The 19388-nt window shown below is 43.7% G+C and overlaps 1 protein-coding gene across 1 annotated transcript in view; it reads right to left on the bottom strand.

Moving 5' to 3' along the window:
- Positions 1–395: 395 nt before the first annotated feature.
- The window catches only part of LOC126195256 (juvenile hormone epoxide hydrolase 1-like), a 53443-nt gene continuing 34450 nt past the window's right edge, over positions 396–19388 (bottom strand). The window contains exons 4-6 of the mRNA XM_049933785.1: positions 11401–11603; positions 1455–1689; positions 396–812 (exon numbers count right to left, since the gene is read on the bottom strand). Coding sequence (XP_049789742.1) covers positions 602–812; positions 1455–1689; positions 11401–11603 — 649 coding nt within the window. The 3' untranslated portion in view covers positions 396–601. The remainder of the gene's footprint in view (positions 813–1454; positions 1690–11400; positions 11604–19388) is intronic.

The raw sequence follows: 19388 nt of genomic DNA, 5'->3' as shown, positions 1-19388 counted from the left end.
GGGCAGCTTTCATATGCGCCTGGTAGCATTTATCACTGCATATACTCACAAAACTTTTTTCAAAGCTGCTGTGAATTGTTGATTACAGTGTCACCTATCAAGTCATCAAGTTACGCGACTTCAAAAGCATTATCTGGATTTTTATAATGTTTCTTAATTTAGCTCTGTAATTATCACCAGTTCTAAACATTGGAGTAAATATGATATTACTTTAAATAACAGAACATACCTTTCTGGAATTCTTGTATTCATTGCCTGGTTTGCACACCAGATCACTATTAAGTTAGTAATTTCTCCAGTTTAAATTCCGTAATTTCATACAGGAATCTCTGAGGAGGAAATGACAAGGTGAGGTTGTATTGGCGGAACTCGTTTCAATATACGAAAGTGACATGGCAATTTCAAAATAATGTTATTTCTAAACTGAAAGAAAAAGATTTGCACCGTACAAAAATCCAACAAATATATTTAATATTTACAATATTAACAGACATGTTACATAGCAGAACGACGCGCGCACACACACACACACACACACACATTCATTAAGTCACCCATCCATTCATTTTCTTCAGTCTTGCTTCAGGCACCAATGGCACAGCTACTTCTTCGCCTGCTCGCGCATAGTCTTGACGGACTCCCACACGTCGTCGGCGAGCAGTTTGGGTTCTTCGAACGCCGCGAAGTGGCCGCCCCTGGGCTGCACGGTATACCGGACCAGGTTCCGGTTTTTATCCCGAGCCATCGACTCGGGAACGAAGGTAATCTCGTTGAGGAACTGTGCACAGGCCGTCGGCGTGTAGTTAGGGACACTAGACGAACAAATTAATCCTCTTTGTAAGAAACGCTCTTATACGTGATACAACGAATTATGAAGGCAACTGCAGTCAAGCACAAGGCCATATATTTCCGTACATTGAAATCTAGGTTTTGAACGGAGTGAAAAAGATTAATGAATTGCATAAAGAATTAGAAATTTGTTCACAAATATCCGTGATTACTACTGAATTTTACATTGAAATGACTAAATTATTGGCCAATTAACATTTGGTAATATTCCATTTATCTTTAATGTCTGTCGAAACCGAGTGTCAGTGGATTATATTCAGACATTGAAGACGTTCGCGAGGGGAAAGGAAATCTAAGGATATAGGGGTACTGGTTGTTTTACTACCAAACAGTGGTTTACGGGTTGTATATCATCTTCAGATTATACTTTTTCTCTCATTAAGACTTTTCTGCGTTTCCCTATTATATATATATTTTTTAAAATTACACATCGAATCATTACCTGATTCTTCTACAGTCAACTGAAGTCAAGTAAGCTCTGAAATAGATGCTGTTTTGGTGACAATATCACACATACAAAACTCATGGGCAACAAATGAAAGTAGTTCTTATTATGAAGAAGGTCGTTTCGTACACGAACTACAGTAAATCGTACGAGTACTTACACGTCCAGCTTCAGAGCGAGTTGTGCCCTGGTGAAGCTCTCACTGTACAGTCTGACAGACGTAGTGATTGAGTTAGTGACCCAGTAAATCATTACATTATCCAGCAGGTCGGTCAGCGAGTATTTCTTTGTAAGTCCACCATCAGGCAGGGATCTCCACGACGCATCAGTCCACGTAGAGAACTTCTCCAGAATGTAGGCAGCCAGACCGACCGGCGAGGTTTGCAGAGCCGTTCCTGAAAAACATATGTATCAATTCCGGGATACACAGAGCAGTTCATCAATTTATTTCGTTAATTACAAGAAGCAACGCTGAGGGCTTTCGTAAGAGCCTTTTGCACACCATAGCGTCACAAAGGTAGCTGCATGAAGTGATGTGAAAGTGCCGTTGATATGGAATTCAGGTTGGTTGCCTTAGGCCAGACAACTCTAATGATATTGGTAACTATGACACGACGAAACCAACCTGCGTACAATACAATAACGACACGATCCAGTAAGTCTCATGTCTACAGTATGTATGGAGTTTCTACACTACCGGCCATTAAAATTGCTACACCAAGAAGAAATGCAGATGATAAACGGGTATTCATTGGACGAATATATTATACTAGAACTGACATGTGCTTACATTTTCACGCAATTTGGGTGCATAGATCCTGAGAAATCAGTACCCAGAACAACCACCTCTGGCCGTAATAGCGGCCTTGATACGCCTGGGCATTGAGTCAAACAGAGCTCGGATGGCGTGTACAGGTACAGCTGCCCACGCAACTTCAACACGATACCACAGTTCATCAGGAGTAGTGGATGGTGTATTGTGACGAGCCAGTTGCTCGGCCACCATTGACCAGACGTTTTTAATTGGTGAGAGATGTGGAAGATGTGCTGGCCACGGCAGCAGTCTAACATTTTCTGTATCCAGAAAGGCCCGTACAGGACCTGCAACATGTAGTGGTGCATTATTCTGCTGAAACGTAGGGTTTCGCAGGGATCGAATGAAGGGTAGAGCCACGGGTCGTAACACATCTGAAATGTAACGTCCACTGTTCACAGTGCCGTCAATGCGAACAAGAGGTGACCGAGACGTGTAACCAAAGGCACCCCATACCATCACGACGGGTGATATGCCAGTATGGTCATGACGAATACACGCTTCCAATGTGCGTACACCGCGATGACTCCAAACGCGGATGCGACCATCATGATGCTGTAAACAGATTCTGGATTCATCCGAAAAAAATGACGTTTTGCCATTCGTGCACCAAGGTTCGTCGTTTAGTACACCATCGCTGGCGCTCCTGTCTGTGACGCAGCGTCAAGGGTAGCCGCAGCCATGGTCTCCGAGCTGATAGTTCATGCTGCTGCAAACGTCGTCGAACTGTTCGTGCAGATAGTTGTCTTGCAAACGTCCCCGTCTGTTGACTCAGGGATCGGTATGTGGCTGCACGATCCGTTACAGCTGTGCGTATAAGATGCCTGTCATCTCGATTGCTAGTGATACGAGGCCGTTGGGATCCAGCACGGCGTTCCGTATTACCCTCCTGAACCCACTGATTCCATATTGTGCTAACAGTCATTGGATCTCGACCAACGCGAGCAGCAATGTCGCGATACGATAAACCGTAATAGCGATAGGCTACAATCCGACCATTGTGAAGGTCGGAAACGTGATGGTACGCATTTCTCCTCGTTACACGAAGCATCACAACAACGTTTCATCTGGCAACGCCGGTCAACTGCTGTTTGTGTATGAGAAATCGATTGGAAAGTTTCCTCATGTCAGCACGTTGTAGGTTTCGCCACCGGCGCCATTTCGCGTCTGTAGCACGTCATCTTCGTGGCCAGTAGTGTATATAACTACATATTCATATTTAAATCAACCTCTTTTATTCGCGTTATTCATTTTACTAACTGGCTGCACTCTGCAGACACAAAGGCGCCAATAAATTCATCGTAGATGATGCGTGGCGCCGAGAGATCTTACTGGCTCATTTCCTTACTTCGAGGAAACTGGTTCGAGAGGATGAGTCACTGCGTGTCTCCACACCATTCACAACACTCCTTGTTTAAACTAGAGTGCTAATGTTGCTAATTCTTCAACAATGGAGGTGTGTCCCAATTTAGATTCAACTATTTTAGCAAAATATCTGTTTGTGAAAGAAAATCAGCTGAAGACCCACTGGTTTGTCTTCGTAAGGGGTACTTGCTAGCACGTCACAAATAGACAACGAAGTTATTTCCGACCACAAATAAAAATAATCAATAAAATTAAACTTAATTCGATCTTTTCCGACCCGGAAATTTCGTATCGGTGCAGTGTGAAATCATTTATGAGCTGTAATATGTTACAGAACTCCGCACGTTTACCATGCAATTGGAGAAACTTCGCTGAAGACGTATTTATTTGACTTTTTAAACAGGTATTTCACATAAAATTGTTGTGAAATGTGTGTTAGTCATATCCTTAAATTAGGTTTCGTCTTAAGGTGGTGAATATTTTCAGGAAACTTACATCAATTGCACGGAAGATAGGAGCCACTAGAAAAAAATTATATAGTGGCTCCTATCTTCCGCGCAATTGATTCTACATCTCCTAAAACACTTGACCGATTTCAAACAAACAACAAATTTGCTACACATATCCCTTACTGTCAGGCAATAATCGGTGTCGGAATAAGAAGTAATTACATTTCATACTTCAGGAGATGTAACGACAAGCAATGAGATGTGTGAAAACTGCCTCGTCATGCATGACGTTTTAATTTATTACTTCTTTTCTACTAATTGTATTCGCAATAAACTTCGCAGACAGTATCCGCATATGCCGCCAAATATACTTACACAAATACATCATTGTATGACACATAGTTCAAGAGGTTTGACTTGATTAACACTGAGATGCGTGGAAAAATGCCGCATCAAGCATGACCTTTTACTATATTCATTCCTTATTGCTAAGACACTCCGACAGTCGAGTCGGCTTAAGGAAATCCGTGACATCTGGAAGCGCTTTTGACAGCTTTCAACTGCGAAACGCAGTCGGCTGTAGACGAAAACTACAACTGTCTAGATACAGGGTGTCCAGAAAAGGGCTCCCTGATTTCAAAATTAAATATATCGAAAACAAAGATCGATAGAAGAATACATTAAACGGTATGTTTATTGTGAAAGCTGTAAGAAGTTTATACAGCAGTTTGAAATAATAGTTACAAAAGCTGCTAGCCGATGGCGCTGAAATCACCATACGTAATGCCTAGTATAAATAGTGATCCGAATCCCAGAGCGAACAGTTCCACTATTGAAACGTGAAAGAAGGTTAGCGTACTGATGGAAGAGATTAAAACCATGTACTCCATTGAACAACGCGTTTTTCTGGTGCTAGAGTACCACAGGTTAGAAGAGAGTCCTATGGCAACAAGGCGAAGTTTTCAAGCACGATTTAATGTTCCAAAAGGACCAGATGCGAAAACCATTCGTACGCTGTTCGCAAAATTTCAACGAACAGGCAGCGCAACTGATGATCTAGTGGGGCGTGTTGGCCGCAAGCAAACAGCAGTTACGCCTGAAAATATCGCCACAGTTTCTGGAATTATTCAGCGAAATCTAGTGTCATCCGTCCGTAGAATTGCATCTGAGACTGGTTTGAAGCGTTCCAGCACGCAGAAAATACTGAGAAAGAGCCTACACATGTTTCCATTCAAAATTCAAACGCACCAGGCCATACCCGTACGAGCTGTGCAACAAAGGGTTGCCTTTGCTAATCAGATGCTCACAATGATTGATAGTGAAGGATTTGATGTTGGCTGCATCTGGTTTACAGGTGAAGCACACTTCCACCTGAATGGATACGTGAATAAGCAGAACTGGCGATTTTGGGGTTCCGAAAAGCCATATTGGTGTGAAGCGAAACCCCTGTATTCTCCTAAAGTTACTGTGTGGGCTGCAGTATGCAGCAGAGGCATTATTGGCCCTTTTTCATTCGAGAAACGGTCACTGGTGCACGTTACGTTGCAATTTTGGAACAATTTGTCGCCACACAAAGCGTTAGAGGATCGACCAGGTACCGAATGGTTTATGCAAGATGGAGCCCGACCACATCGGACCGAACAAGTGTTTCGCTTTCTTGAGCAATACTTCAGGAATCGAGTCATTGGTTTGGAATATCCCAAATTTACTGGTGCAGGCATGGATTGGCCTCCATATTCGCCGGATTTGACTGACTGTGACTTTTTTTTTGTGGGGCACGGTCTACCCGAAGCATCCCGCCACGCTGGACGAGCTTGAATCGGCGATCTCTGTGGCATGTGAATCCATTTCGGTTGAGGCACTACGAAATGTGATGGCGAATTTCATTCTACGTTTGCGCCACCTCTGTAGTGCCAATGGTGAACATTTTGAAAACATTGTGATGTGATTGTTTGCAAAGATTGTTTTCATACGACTATTTCACTTATGTATGCTGATATGAGCTGTACAGCGTACAGCGCCATCTGTTAGCAGCTTTTGTAACTAATATTTCAAACTGCTGTATAAACTTCTTACAGCTTTCACAATAAACATACTGTTTAGTGCATTCCTCTATCGATCTGTTTTCGAGATATTTAATTTGAAATCATGGAGTCCTTCTCTGGACACCCTGTAACTATGAACAGGCATTCCCACAGGGACGTTTACAAAACCGCGTTGTAGGCACGCGAAGCAGGCACGCGAAGCAGCTGTACTTATACATTTGTACTTTTGCATATCTCTTTGTACTACTGTTTCATAATATCAGAGGTTTTTTTTCACGAATACATCGAACTGCAATGTTTTCGATATTACACCACAAACATTTTTTTGGGTCTGTTTCTAATAGAAAACTGGCAAAGTGGATACCCGGGAATGAAGAGTTTTTCAGCTGGTGTATATAATTAAACTTAAAAAACGCTATAGAAATAACACCACTGGTCAGAATGACGTTAAACTACAACGGAATATTATCGGAGAAGGGGGAAAACGTATGGTAAAAGAAAAAAATAGAATGAAAATTGATCAATAGATGGCGCTGTATGTGTCAGAATGCGTAAATAAAAACACCTGTCATGCGCACGACCAAGTGCTTGGTATAAACACGCCGGGTACACGGCTTTTCCTCCTTTCGCGTCTGCGACGTTCGTCATGACCGTCAACGCAGGATCGCGCTCTGCTTGTAAAGCTGTATTACAAGATGATGACTGTACACATGTCACTACACTGAACGGTTTGAAAAAAGGCGTTGGTCCGATGACTGCCGTGGGTCTGTGGAAAATGATTTGCAAATTCGAATTGACAGGTTCTTTTGGTGTGCAACCTGGTGGAGGGAGGAAACGAATTTATTCGGTGTCAGTGGAAGCAGTGGCCACAGCAATGCAGGAGGAGATGGAGAGGTGGTGCGCAAAATCCTACGAAACGTCCTTCTTTGCTATCCATTCAAAATTACCCTTGTGCACGAGCTGCTTCCTGTTGACTTGTCAGCAAGAGAGACCTTTACTTTAGAATTTGTTGCTCGCATGGAAGTGGACAATGATTGGCCGTGGGAGATTTTGTGGACAGACAAAGTCCGCTTCATCTAACAGGATAAGTCAATACACAGAATTGTCGAATATGGGCAACGGAAAATCCACTCGCAAATCAACCAGTAACACTTCATCCTGAAACAGTCACTGTGTGGTGCGGGTTTATGGCATCATTTATCATCGGGCCATATTTTTTCGAAGAGGCAGGTGCTTCCGGTCCTGTTACTTGTATCGTCACTGGTAAGCGCTATGAGTGTCATTTGAGCAACCGCGTCATTCCAGCTCTCCAAAAGTGTGGATGTGTGGATGAGATCATTTTTATGCAAGATGGCGCACCTCTGCACATTGCAAATCCAGTTAAGCAGCTGCTGAAGCGCCATTTCGTAAATGCTAGAATTATCAGCCGCCTATTCCCTACAGCCTGGCCATCCCGACCACCTGATCTTAATACGTGGCTGTGGGGCTATCTCAAAGATGATGTGTTCAGTGTTCCGATTGCAAACTTAGTTGCGTTGAAGGCATGCATTGCGCAACACATTCTGAACGTGACCCCGGAAGCACTTCGATCAGTTATTGAACATGATGCTGTTTCTCGATTTCAACTTGTTGCAGGAAACGTTGGACAGCATATTGAACATGTTTTGTGCCAGTAATGCGATTTGATTTCGACTGATGCTTTTTATGCGGTTTTTAACCTCAGGACAGTTAAAAACCGATTTTTCCCATCCGATGTGATATGACCTTGCCGTGGTGGGTGGGCTTACATAACTAAGAGTATCACAGCTGTACACCAATGCACACTGAGTAGTACAGTCTGTTTAACGTCAAATGTACACATTAGTCATTGTTGTACGAATCACTTGTGATTTGTAGTCAGCCACTATTAAATTGTGATAATTACAGCGTCATCTATTGCTACATTTTGTAACTACTTATTTTTATTCTGCCATACGTCTTCGCCCTTTTCCGATTATATTCCGTTGCAATTTGACGTTATTCTGACCAATGTTGTTATTTCTACATAGGTTTGAAAGTTTAACTTTAATTATAATCACCCTAAAAGTAAATTACAAGATGTCAGTTGAAACCTGATGAACGATTACTACAGCGGGAATAAGCAGCGATAGCAAATCTGACAAAAAACGCATTTTAACGTAAATGTTATATTATTTTGTACTGACTTCTTTGTGTTTGTATTAATGTGAAATGAGTTTAAAAATCAAGAAATTTTGCTAAAAACCTCGTGCGTAGAGCCGAAAAGCGACGTTTTAGGTCCTTACAAGTGGGACTGACCACAGTAATTCGGTGAATTTCAATTATACACAGTGAACCACAACTCCTCCGAAAATCTTTTAGAGGCTGTTCAGAGTACAGTTTGAGTAGTCTGATATAAGGGACCCATAGCCTCTGGAGACTCATTACAGGGTTATTGCAATACGTTTGATTTCTCGTCCAATTAGCTTTGCCTCTGTATTGCACTAAAAATAGTGAGCAACAGTGCAGACATCTACGGTATCCGCAGTATGCCATCTTTCCATTCGTTCAAACTACCCACTGTTGACAACAGTAATGTCCTCTTTACACGGTTGTCCTCAAGTTTGGATTTAGTACTTCTCCATTCTGTGTAGGGTTTCCTTTCCAGACACTGTTAGTTGTGGTTTAATAGTGATACACAGCAGTACTATCGATAGGTTTACTGGTGAACAATTGGCCGATGTGCACTTCGTATATGGGTTAACTGAATCTAATGGAAGACCAGCACAATAGCGCTGCATTCTACTGTTCCCGCACCGACGGTAACCACATCACACTACTTTTGCATCTGTTCACTGGCGCCTTCCGTATTAGAACGGAAGATACTAGCTACGTCAGACATGCCAGAACACCCGATATGGAAGAGAATGTGTTGTACGCGATTGGTGACAATCCTGCGACTAGTAATCCGATCGTTGCAGGATCTCTGAAGACATGTCAATCAGTTTTCTTTTTGGACAGTTTTACATGAACAACCATTGCACTCCTATCATACACAGAATGTGCAACCACTGCAGCCAGAGGACTCCCCGCTTCGAGTGACATTTGAAAACTGGTTCATAAAACAATGTACAGATAACCTCAATTTTCCTGATGTGGCGTTTACAGACGAGGCCGTGTTACAAGAGAGGGCACGTTCAACAGTTGGAATGGCCATGTACGGGAGGACGAAAATCCACACGCACTGGGATGTCGATCCTACCAACAAAAATTTTCTGTGAATGCTTGAACTGGTACTGTCAACGATTTCGTGATTGCACCTTACCTGCTTCCTGGTATACTGAACGGAGTTGTGTACGAAACGTTCCTTCAACAGGGCCTCTCACAGTTCATAGAAGATGTGTCGCTGAGAATACGTCGGCTTGTGTGGTTCCAACATTACGACTCACCAGCACACTTTGCACTCTGTGTGAGGAACTACACTGAAATACAGTTCAGACGACAATGGGTTTATCACGATGGTTCTTTTCCATAGCCAGGTCGGTCACCGACAATGACGCAAATGGACTTCTTCTAGAGGAATGAGAAGGGCCTAGTTTACCAGAATCCGTTCGATACTGGCACGGACCTGGTTCGTAGAATTACGGCAGCCGTGGAAACGCCAAACTCCTCGAATTCTTGAGCATGTAAGACAGCCAGTGGTGCGCCACTGTACACACTGCCATGATTTTGAACAACATCTGCATTTTTTATGTGGTGTGCTACACACAGACATAACACACCAAGACAAAAACGTACGTGTTTCGATTGAGGGGTGTTGGATTACTCCTCTTCGTTGTGTGTTGTACGTTTCGATTACTGTTTATTACAGCCTTCCTTTCTGGGTCAAATGGCTCTGAGCACTATGGGACTCAACTGCTGAGGTCATAAGTCCCCTAGAACTTAGAACTACTTAAACCTAACTAACCTAAGGACAACACACACATCCAAGCCCGAGGCAGGATTCGAACCTGCGACCGTAGCGGTCGCGCGGTTCCAGACTGTAGCGCCAGAACCGCTCGGCCACCAGCGGCCGGCCCTTCCTTTCTGTTGTGAAAGTATTTTCACATAAACGAGGGTGGTTGCGGTAACGAACCGAATAAATCATAATTACAATATTACTCTGTAACGAGAAGCCGGAGACAGTGGGTCACTGGCACCACGAAAATGTATCCTTGAACAACCTCAAAAGGCTTGTCGGGTGAGTTCTGGTTCGCCCCGTATAACACACGCATAACGAAAATCGTTGACAAAGTTAGTTTGAACTGAGTAAAACTGTTTCCTTCAAACAATCTGTGAAATACGTTGAAGTTACAACTTGAGCAAGTTTGCGAAGTAATTAGATAGGTATCAGAGGCGGAAAGTAGAGGCTGCTCGTGCTGTTTACTGTGGAAAATTCCAGAGAGGAGTATCACTTATAAACGTTTTAAACCGTGTCTCTGCTTCCTTGTCATGAATCTGGTAGTGCTGTGTCATGTTATCATAAATGTGCTTTTTTACTGTAAAATTACTCAACATATTTTCAGTATTTCAGTAAATAAAAATGGGCGCCAAATTTTCAATAATGTAATGAAGTACTTTTGAAGAAAGAAGGCAAAAGAAATTATTGCCACAACTATGCATTTGTTTCCTATATAGAGGAAAGTAACTGCGGATTTTCAGCAAGATACAAATTGTAGCATTCCCATCATAAACAATAAAATAATGTAGATTACTGATAACGTCAAAGGAAAAGATGAAGACCTCGTACTCACACTCCGTGTCTTTAAATACTGACACACAACTTCAGTTCTTGCAGTCATTCAAAATAAATGCTTATTATACTATTAGTGGTACGGATATATATGAAAAACGTAGGCAGTGTAAGCAAAGGAAAGTGAGACATTTAATGTGACACTTTCAGTCTAAATAACAAGTAATTCAGTTTTATTAACATTGCTTCTGCTAATCAAACACAAACTAAATTACACTGCATCTAAAAAATGGCTCTGAGCACTATGGGACTTAACTGCTGAGGTCATCAGTCCCCTAGAAACTAGAACTACTTAAACCTAACTAACCTAAGGACATCACACACATCCATGCCCGAGGCAGGATTCGAACCTGCGACCGTAGCGGTCGCGCGGTTCCAGACTGTAGCGCCTAGAACCGCTCAGCCATTCCGGCCGGCTTACACTGCATCTGCAGAACACATATTGCAAAGCTTACCTGCAGGCGCTGGTATGCAGTGAACTCATATTACAGTAATCCGTGCAGCCTATATCAAAATTATATGCCAGAAGAAAAGCGAGAAAGAATAAGTGTGGCTAGGACTTTTCTAGAGTTGCCATTCGCAGCTAGATCCATTAAAATAACATCCAGTATTTTGCAATAAGATCAGCGTTGTTATTCACTTACCTACGGTATCTGGTTTCGTAGCTTGAATATGGAAGTATCCCATTTCTTCAAGAATTACACCAAAAAATTTTTCCCAATATGGAAACGCTTTGTCCGCATAGCGCTGCTCCACGAACAACGTGGGCCAAAAACTGCCAATGAAGTTCTTAAAAATGGACATCGGAGAGTTGGAGAAGCACATGTTGGAATGGTAGCCCAACAGTCTGAAGCAAAACAAAACGATGAAACCATTAAAAAAAGCAGAAAGAACAATTCTACAACAAGTTTAACTTTCTCATATTTGAAAGCCAAGATTCAGGAAGTAAGGGAAACTGGAAACAAGGGATGTCTCGAGCTGGTCTCGACATTAAGGTATCATAGGATACGGCCTGTTCAGATCAAGATAAGTCAACAGAGACAGCCCGATAAATTTTACAATTTACCATTTTAAAGTAAATAGGGCGTCCCACTGTGAATTTTAAATGCTATACCATTAAGCCTTGTTAGAGGGCTGATGATACGCACTGTGGCTACATGCCAGGTAAGCTCCAGATGTTGTATGTATGCTATGCGAGACCAAATAATGCTTCAAAAATTTACTGCTGAACAAACGTAAGTTTTCGAACAGTTTCTGCTCTTACAGTCGGCGCCGAATCGTTATAGAGACTTTTCATTGTATACGCTACTGGCCATTAAAATTGCTACACCACGAAGATGACGTGCTACAGACGCGAAATTTAACCGACTGGAAGAAGATGCTTTTCAGAGCATTCACACAAGGTTGGCGCCGGTTGCGACACCGACAACGTGCTGACACGAGGAAAGTTTCCAACCCATTTCTCATACACAGACAGCAGTTTACCGGCGCTGTCTGGTGAAACGTTGTTGTGATGCCTCGTGTAAGGAGGAGGAATGCGTACCATCACGTTGCCACTTTGATGAAGGTCGGATTGTAGCCTATCGCGATTACGGTTTATCGTATCGCGACATTGCTGCTCGCGTTGGTCGGGATCCAATGACTGTTAGCAGAATATGGAATCGGTGGGTTCAGGAGGGTAATACGGAACGCCGTGCTGGATCCCAAAGGCCTCGTATCACTAGCAGTCGAGATGACAGGCATCTTATCAGCATGGCTGTAACGGATCGTGCAGCCACGTCTCAGTCCCTGAGTCAACAGATGGGGACGTTTGCACAACAACCATCTGCACCAACAGTTCGACGACGTTTGCAGCAGCATGGACTATCAGCTCGGAGACCATGGCTGCGGTTACCCTTGACGCTGTATCACAGAAAGGAGCGCCTGCGATGGTGTACTCAACGACGAACCTTGGTGCACGAATGGCAAAACGTCATTTTCGGATGAATCCAGGTTCTGTTTACAGAATCATGATGGTCGCATCCGTGTTTGGCGTCATCGCGGTCTACGCACATTGGAAGCGTGTATTCGTCATCGCCATACTGGCGTATCACCCGGCGTTATGGTATGGTGTGACATTGGTTACAAGTCTCTGTCACCTCTTGTTTGCATTGACGGCACTTTGAACAGTGGACGTTACATTTCAGACGTGTTACGACCCGTAGCTCTACCCTTCATTTGATCCCTGCGAAAACCTACATTTCAACAGGATAATGCACGACCGCATGTTGCAGGTCCTGTACGGGCCTTTCTGGATACAGAACATGTTCGACTGCTGCCCTGGCCAGCACATTCACCAACTGAAAACGTCTGGTCAATTGTGGCCGAGCAACTGGCTCGTCACAATACGCCTGTCACTACTCTCGAACTGTGGTATCGTGTTGAAGCTGCATGGGCAGCTGTACCTGTACACGCCATCCAAGCTCTGTTTGACTCAATGCCCAGGCGTATCAAGGCCGTTATTACGGCCAGAGGTGGTGGTTCTGGGTACTGATGTCTCAGGATCAATGCACCCAAATCGCGTGAAAATGTACTCACATGTCAGTTCTAGTATAACATATCTGTCCAATAAATACCCGTTTATCATCTGCATTTCTTCTTGGTGTAGCAATTTTAATGGCCAGTAGTGTATTTTTACGAACTGCTCTTCTACTGCAGCTAATTATTTTGAATGACCACAGCTTCGTAAGATTATCAAAACTACTCACTAAAATGCCTCTTTATATCGCTGAGGATAATATCATACAAACTAAACGCTGCTAGACATGCTTATAGGAGATCGCGTTACGACAGAAACATTAAATGTACAGAGTGATCACAAAATCCTATTCTCCTCTTTGTATTACATAGATGGTACTGAATTGTTGTTTCTTATTGTTACACGTGCTGATATACATCTTCATCATAGCCGATGAGTCCTCTTATACCTTGGAGGAAGGGATCATAAAGAGACGTGGACTTACGGACGATTCCATAGAGGAAAATCGAACAGATATTCAACATGTTTTCACTGTAAGGTTTCGGAAACTCTCAATCACCAAAATCAACAGTTTTAAAGCGGGAGTAAAAGCGCTTTGTAACTGACTGCATAAGAGATAAGCCTCGCTCATGACGACCACCAACACTACTGGAAACGTGTTGGAGGCTGCAGCGTCTGTCGAACTTTGGCCAAAAATGTCCATTCGTAAGCGGTCACAGGAATTTGAAGTTTCATGCTCGACATTACAAAAAACGTAAAGAATGACTTGAAGTTAAAGGCATTTAAAACTTCGTTTGTGAACCAACTGAGTGAGAATGACATGCAAAAACGTTATCAGGTTTGTGGGCGAGTGCGCGATGTGTTTACAACTTTTCCTTTAAGGGAGGGAAATGCTTTTCTCGGACGAGAGTGTGATACATCGCAGTGCAAAAGTGAGAAACATTTATTTCCGGAGGAAACCCACATTTTTACGAAGATTACAATCCAGCGCATGTCATAATCTGGGATACAATGTCTGCAACCACTTATCTAGATCATTCTTTGAGGTGCTGTGAATCACGATACGTATCTCACCCGATTACGTGATTAGTTTATTCCACACCTACAGGGACGGGGACAGCTTTGTCCTGTATGGTTACAGCAGGATAGAGCACCAGCCCATTGTGCAATTGCTGTTAGAGAATATCTCAGTAAGGTATTTCCTCGTAAATGGTTTGGACGTGGTTCTGTCCATTTTCTTGCAGCTTTAGAGTTGACACCCGGAAGTCTTAATCTGTCATCTAGTGACAGTGCATTGTGGGAGTTCATAAAACAGGAGGGTTCTGCCACACATTACGAGACAACTGACGAACTTACGGATGCTGTTCAACGTCCATTTAACGCCGGCATACCAGCAATGTTTCGGAAAATTTCAGATCATTCATGGAGGAGAATCATACTCTATTATGAAAACGGTGTACACACAGACACTCTGGAATAAATTATAAAGAACAGTTACACTATACTCTGCACCAGATATCTGAAAGCATGGGTGGCGTCACACAGACACCTGCACCGGAGCTCGACACAAGCGCATGAGCGCTGAACAGAAGATATTGACTTCGAGCACTCATTTTCAATCACAGGCAGCTCATTCACTCCTTTCAGTCCTCTGTTATCTCCAGAGTGAGAATCACCGTAATCATTTTCGCTGTCATTATACGACACCTAAACGTACACTACTGGCCATTAAAATTGCTACCCCACGAAGATGACGTGCTACAGACCCGAAATTTAACCGACAGGAAGAAGATGCTGCGATATGCAAATGATTAGCTTTTCAGAGCATTCACACAAGGTTGGCGCCGGTTGCGACACCTACAACGTGCTGACATGTGGAAACTTTCCAACCGATTTCTCCTATACAAACAGCAGTTGACCGGCGTTGCCTGGTGAAACGTTGTGATGCCTCGTGTAAGGAGGAGAAATGCGTACTATCACGTTTCCGACTTTGAGAAAGGTCGGATTGTAGCCTATCGCGATTGCCGTTTATTGTATCGCGACATTGTTCCACGCGTTGGTCGAGATCCAGTGACTGTTAGCAGAATATGGAATCGGTGGGTTCAGGAGGGTAATACGGAACGCCGTGCTGGATACCAACGGCCTCGTATCACTAGCAGTCGAGATGACAGGCATCTTATCAGCATGGCTGTAACGTACCGTGCAGCCACGTCTCGATCCCTGAGTCAGTTGATGGGGACGTTTGCAAGACAACAACCATCTGCAGGAACAGTTCGACGACGTTTGCAGCAGCATGGACTATCAGCTCGGAGACCATGACTGCAGTTACCCTTGACGCTGCATCACAGACAGGAGCGCCTGCGATGGTGTACTCAACGACGAACCTGGGTGCAAGAACGGCAAAACGTCATTTTTTCGGATGAATCCAGGTTCTGTTTACAGCATCATGATGGTCGCATCCGTGTTTGACGACATCGCGGTGTACGCACATTGGAAGCGTGTATTCGTCATCGTCATACTGGCTATCATCCGGCCTGATGGTATAGGATGCCATTGTTTACACGTCTCGGTCACCTCTTGTTCGCATTGAACAGTGGACGTTACATTTCAGATGTGTTACGACCCGTGTCTCTACCTTTCATTCGATCCCTGCGAAACCCTACATTTCAGCAGGATAATACACGACCGCATGTTGCAGGTCCTGTACGGGCTTTTCTGGATATGGAAAATGTTCGACTGCTGCCCTGGCCAGCACATTCTCCAGATCTCTCACCAATTGAAAACGTCTGGTCAATGGTGGCCGAGCAACTGGCTCGTCACAATACGCAAGTCACTACTCTTTATGAACTGTGGTATCGTGTTGAAGTTGCATGGGCAGCTGTACCTGTACACGCCATCCAAGGTCTGTTTGACTCAATGCCCAGGCGTATCAAGGCCGTTATTACGGCCAGAGGTGGTTGTTCTGGGTACTGATTTCTCAGGATGTATGCACCCACATTGCGTGAAAATGTACTCACATGTCAGTTCTAGTATAATATATTTGTCCAATGAATACCCGTTTATCATCTGCATTTATTCTTGGTGTAGCAATTTTAATGGCCAGTAGTGTATTATTATTTTATCTATTTCATTGTCGAAAGGTATGTCTTGTTGCATGTTTTCTAGTTCAATTTTTTAAACGTGTTCGCCAAACGGAATACAATCTTAGTCATTGAACTAAATTTTCCTTAAGTAAATGTTTCGTAGATGTTACGTTGTACAGAACGTTCCTAAAAGCTATCCAACCATTCGCAACAGACCATACATTCTCTAATGGATATAATTCCAGGTAGCAAGGAAGAAGGTGTGAAGCAACGTGACCAGCAGTTTGCAGAATCTTATCGACGGAATACTAGTGTCCTTGGCTTGGTTCTTCGAACAAGCTCATATAGCACAGGTTTCAGCTTGTCACCCGAGAATGGGATACGTTTCTTTATTAGCATCTTTCTGATATCGTCTGTAGTAGACTTAGATGTTGGAGCTTTGTTTATTTTAACGTTGTGATACAGAGTATTGTCAAGAATTAGTACAAAGTTAGGTTTTAAATTGAGAATCACCTTTTCTGTCGAAAACATTTCATAATCACGTCGGTTCACGTGGTTGTAATATCCCCTTGCTTGATTTGATTTCACATGACAAGCGCATTAGGAATAAAGTCATTTTAGCTGTCCGCATGACTTATTAGGCGTTGTCCCTTTGATATCGGTTTGAGGAGACCTTGAGTTGTAATCGCACCATGATTTTCCACTAAGCGTGATTAAGCGCTGAGAGTGAAAATTTCGTTCTGGATGCCTCAAAATTGTCCTCTGTCGTGATCCCACATTAATATACCGAGCGAGGTGGCGCAGTGGTTAGCACACTGGACTCGCATTCGGGAGGACGACGGTTCAATCCCGTCTCCATCCTGATGTAGGTTTTCCGTGATTTCCCTAAATCGCTTCAGGCAAATGCCGGGATGGTTCCTTTGAAAGGGCACGGCCGATTTCCTTCCCCATCCTTCCCTCACCGGAGCTTGCGCTCCGTCTCTAATGACCTCGTTGTCGACGGGACGTTAAACACTATCTCCTCCTCCTCCTCCCACATTAATACAATGCTGCCATCTATCAACATGCGGGTAAACAATAGGAGATAAAGGGACTTTGCGCTCACTCTGTAGACAAATATATGCGTCCTCCAGTAAGCTACAGTGCAGCATTAGTACAGAATTCGTTATTTGACAAAACTAATAAAAAATCGCCAACGGCCTTGCCGCAGTGGTAACACCGGTCCACGGCAGATCGCCTAAGTTGGGCTGGGATAGCACATGCATGAGTGACCATCCGGTCTGCCGAGCACTGTTGGTAAGCGGGGTGCACTCAATCCTTGTGAGGCAGACCACATGCCCCTCCATATCGACATCCAGTGACGCCTGTAGTCTGAGGATGACATAGCGGTCGGTATGTACCGTTGGGCCTTCCAAGGCCTGTTCGGACGGAGTAATAAATAATCAGAAATCATGACAGTATGAAAGAGAGGCGAAAAGTAAGCCTTTCAGTACTAAATGAACTTTGGCAATCATTTTATTCAGCAAACACACGGGGCACAAAATTACTCTTTCCTAGAGGACATCACACTAAGATTGTGTAACACTGCCTGTAGCCTTGATAACGGTCTCAAGTCGGCGAGAAAGAAAAGTCCACAAGTGTCTTCCGGTATGCTAAACCCAGCTTAAGCCCTTCATTGATCCTGTAGAGCTACCAAATTGCTGTTCCAGCTGCTCCCATTTTCGGATGGTTTAGCAGGCTAGTCGAGATTCTACATGGTGGCTGAGTCTTCGTCATATCAGCAACGTTGACGTGCAACCATGTTAATAGGCCTGTTGTCTTCTAGGAAGGCAAGAGGGTCCACAGATTAACAGGATCGGGCAGAACAACTTTTTTATTTCAATTTGGCGTCCCGCTCCAAGGAGCGTGGGGGTACGCACATTCGAGAGGGCAGAGTATAAAACTGTAGCCCCACTTTGTTTAGTTAGCATCATGGAGTGGACGAAGGGATGGAGCGCGCGTTCTCTGTCGAGGCCTACTTAAGTATCAGTCGCTCAGTCACTGCGACGTAACTTGCATTCCGTGCCTATATCATTACTGCGCCCCCTGGTCGTGTTCCTGGCAGCAGTCGATTGTTTAAAGGGAAAACAACTTCAGGGAAACTGGTGGTGTGGAAAAAAACCACCAGAGTTTCCTCGAACAGAAAGGTTATTCTAAAAAAGTGATAAGGCTTTCTGTTTTGCGATCCCCTCAGTGCTCTGCCCACAAACATGCAACGGGCGTTGGGTTATCTGCTCATACTGTGAGGCGAATCCTTGAAGAACTAAAATTTCATCCCTGCAAATTGGTTACGGTACAGGAACTTCATGCACACGATTTTCTTGCTCGGGAAAATGCATGCGAGACGCTTCTTGGCATGCCTCTCGACGCACATTTTTTTCCTCCGCGAAGAAGGTCACTTCCAACTTTCGGGATCTGTAAACAAGCAGAACATGCGTTACTGGAGCCCTGATACACCCAGAGAACATCAGCGTCCCCTACTGTCACAATGTGTAACTATTTGGTGGGCACTCTCGCGAGTTGGAATAATCTGTCCAAGGTTTTTCGAAGGAAACGGACAGGCAGTTACAGATGTTTCTGACTATTTCCGTATGATTTATGAGTTTTTCCTGACAAGACTCAACGTGATGGATGTAGAATATGTATGGTTCCAACAGGACGAGTCACGGCACACACAGTGCATGTGTCAATGACTGTTTTGCGGCAACACTTCCCAGGACCCCTTATCTCCTTGAGGGGAGCTCTCCACAGACCAGAATGGACGCCTAATTTAACCCCCTGAGACTATCTTTATGAGGCTATCTAAAAATCGCTTGTTTAGATTGATCGACCTAGGATCCAGGTTCACCTGAAGAACAAAATTCGCCAACATACCTGTCGATATGATGGCACGAGTTGAACGAAACTTTCGAGTTCGACAAACGCAGTAAATTGAGAAAATGAACGCGATCTGCGTGACATCTTTAAAACTGTGTAAACTTACAATTTAAAT

Source organism: Schistocerca nitens, chromosome 1, assembly GCF_023898315.1.
Source record: "Schistocerca nitens isolate TAMUIC-IGC-003100 chromosome 1, iqSchNite1.1, whole genome shotgun sequence".
NCBI lineage: Eukaryota > Metazoa > Arthropoda > Insecta > Orthoptera > Acrididae > Schistocerca > Schistocerca nitens.
This window is presented reverse-complemented; position numbering and strand designations above follow the sequence as displayed.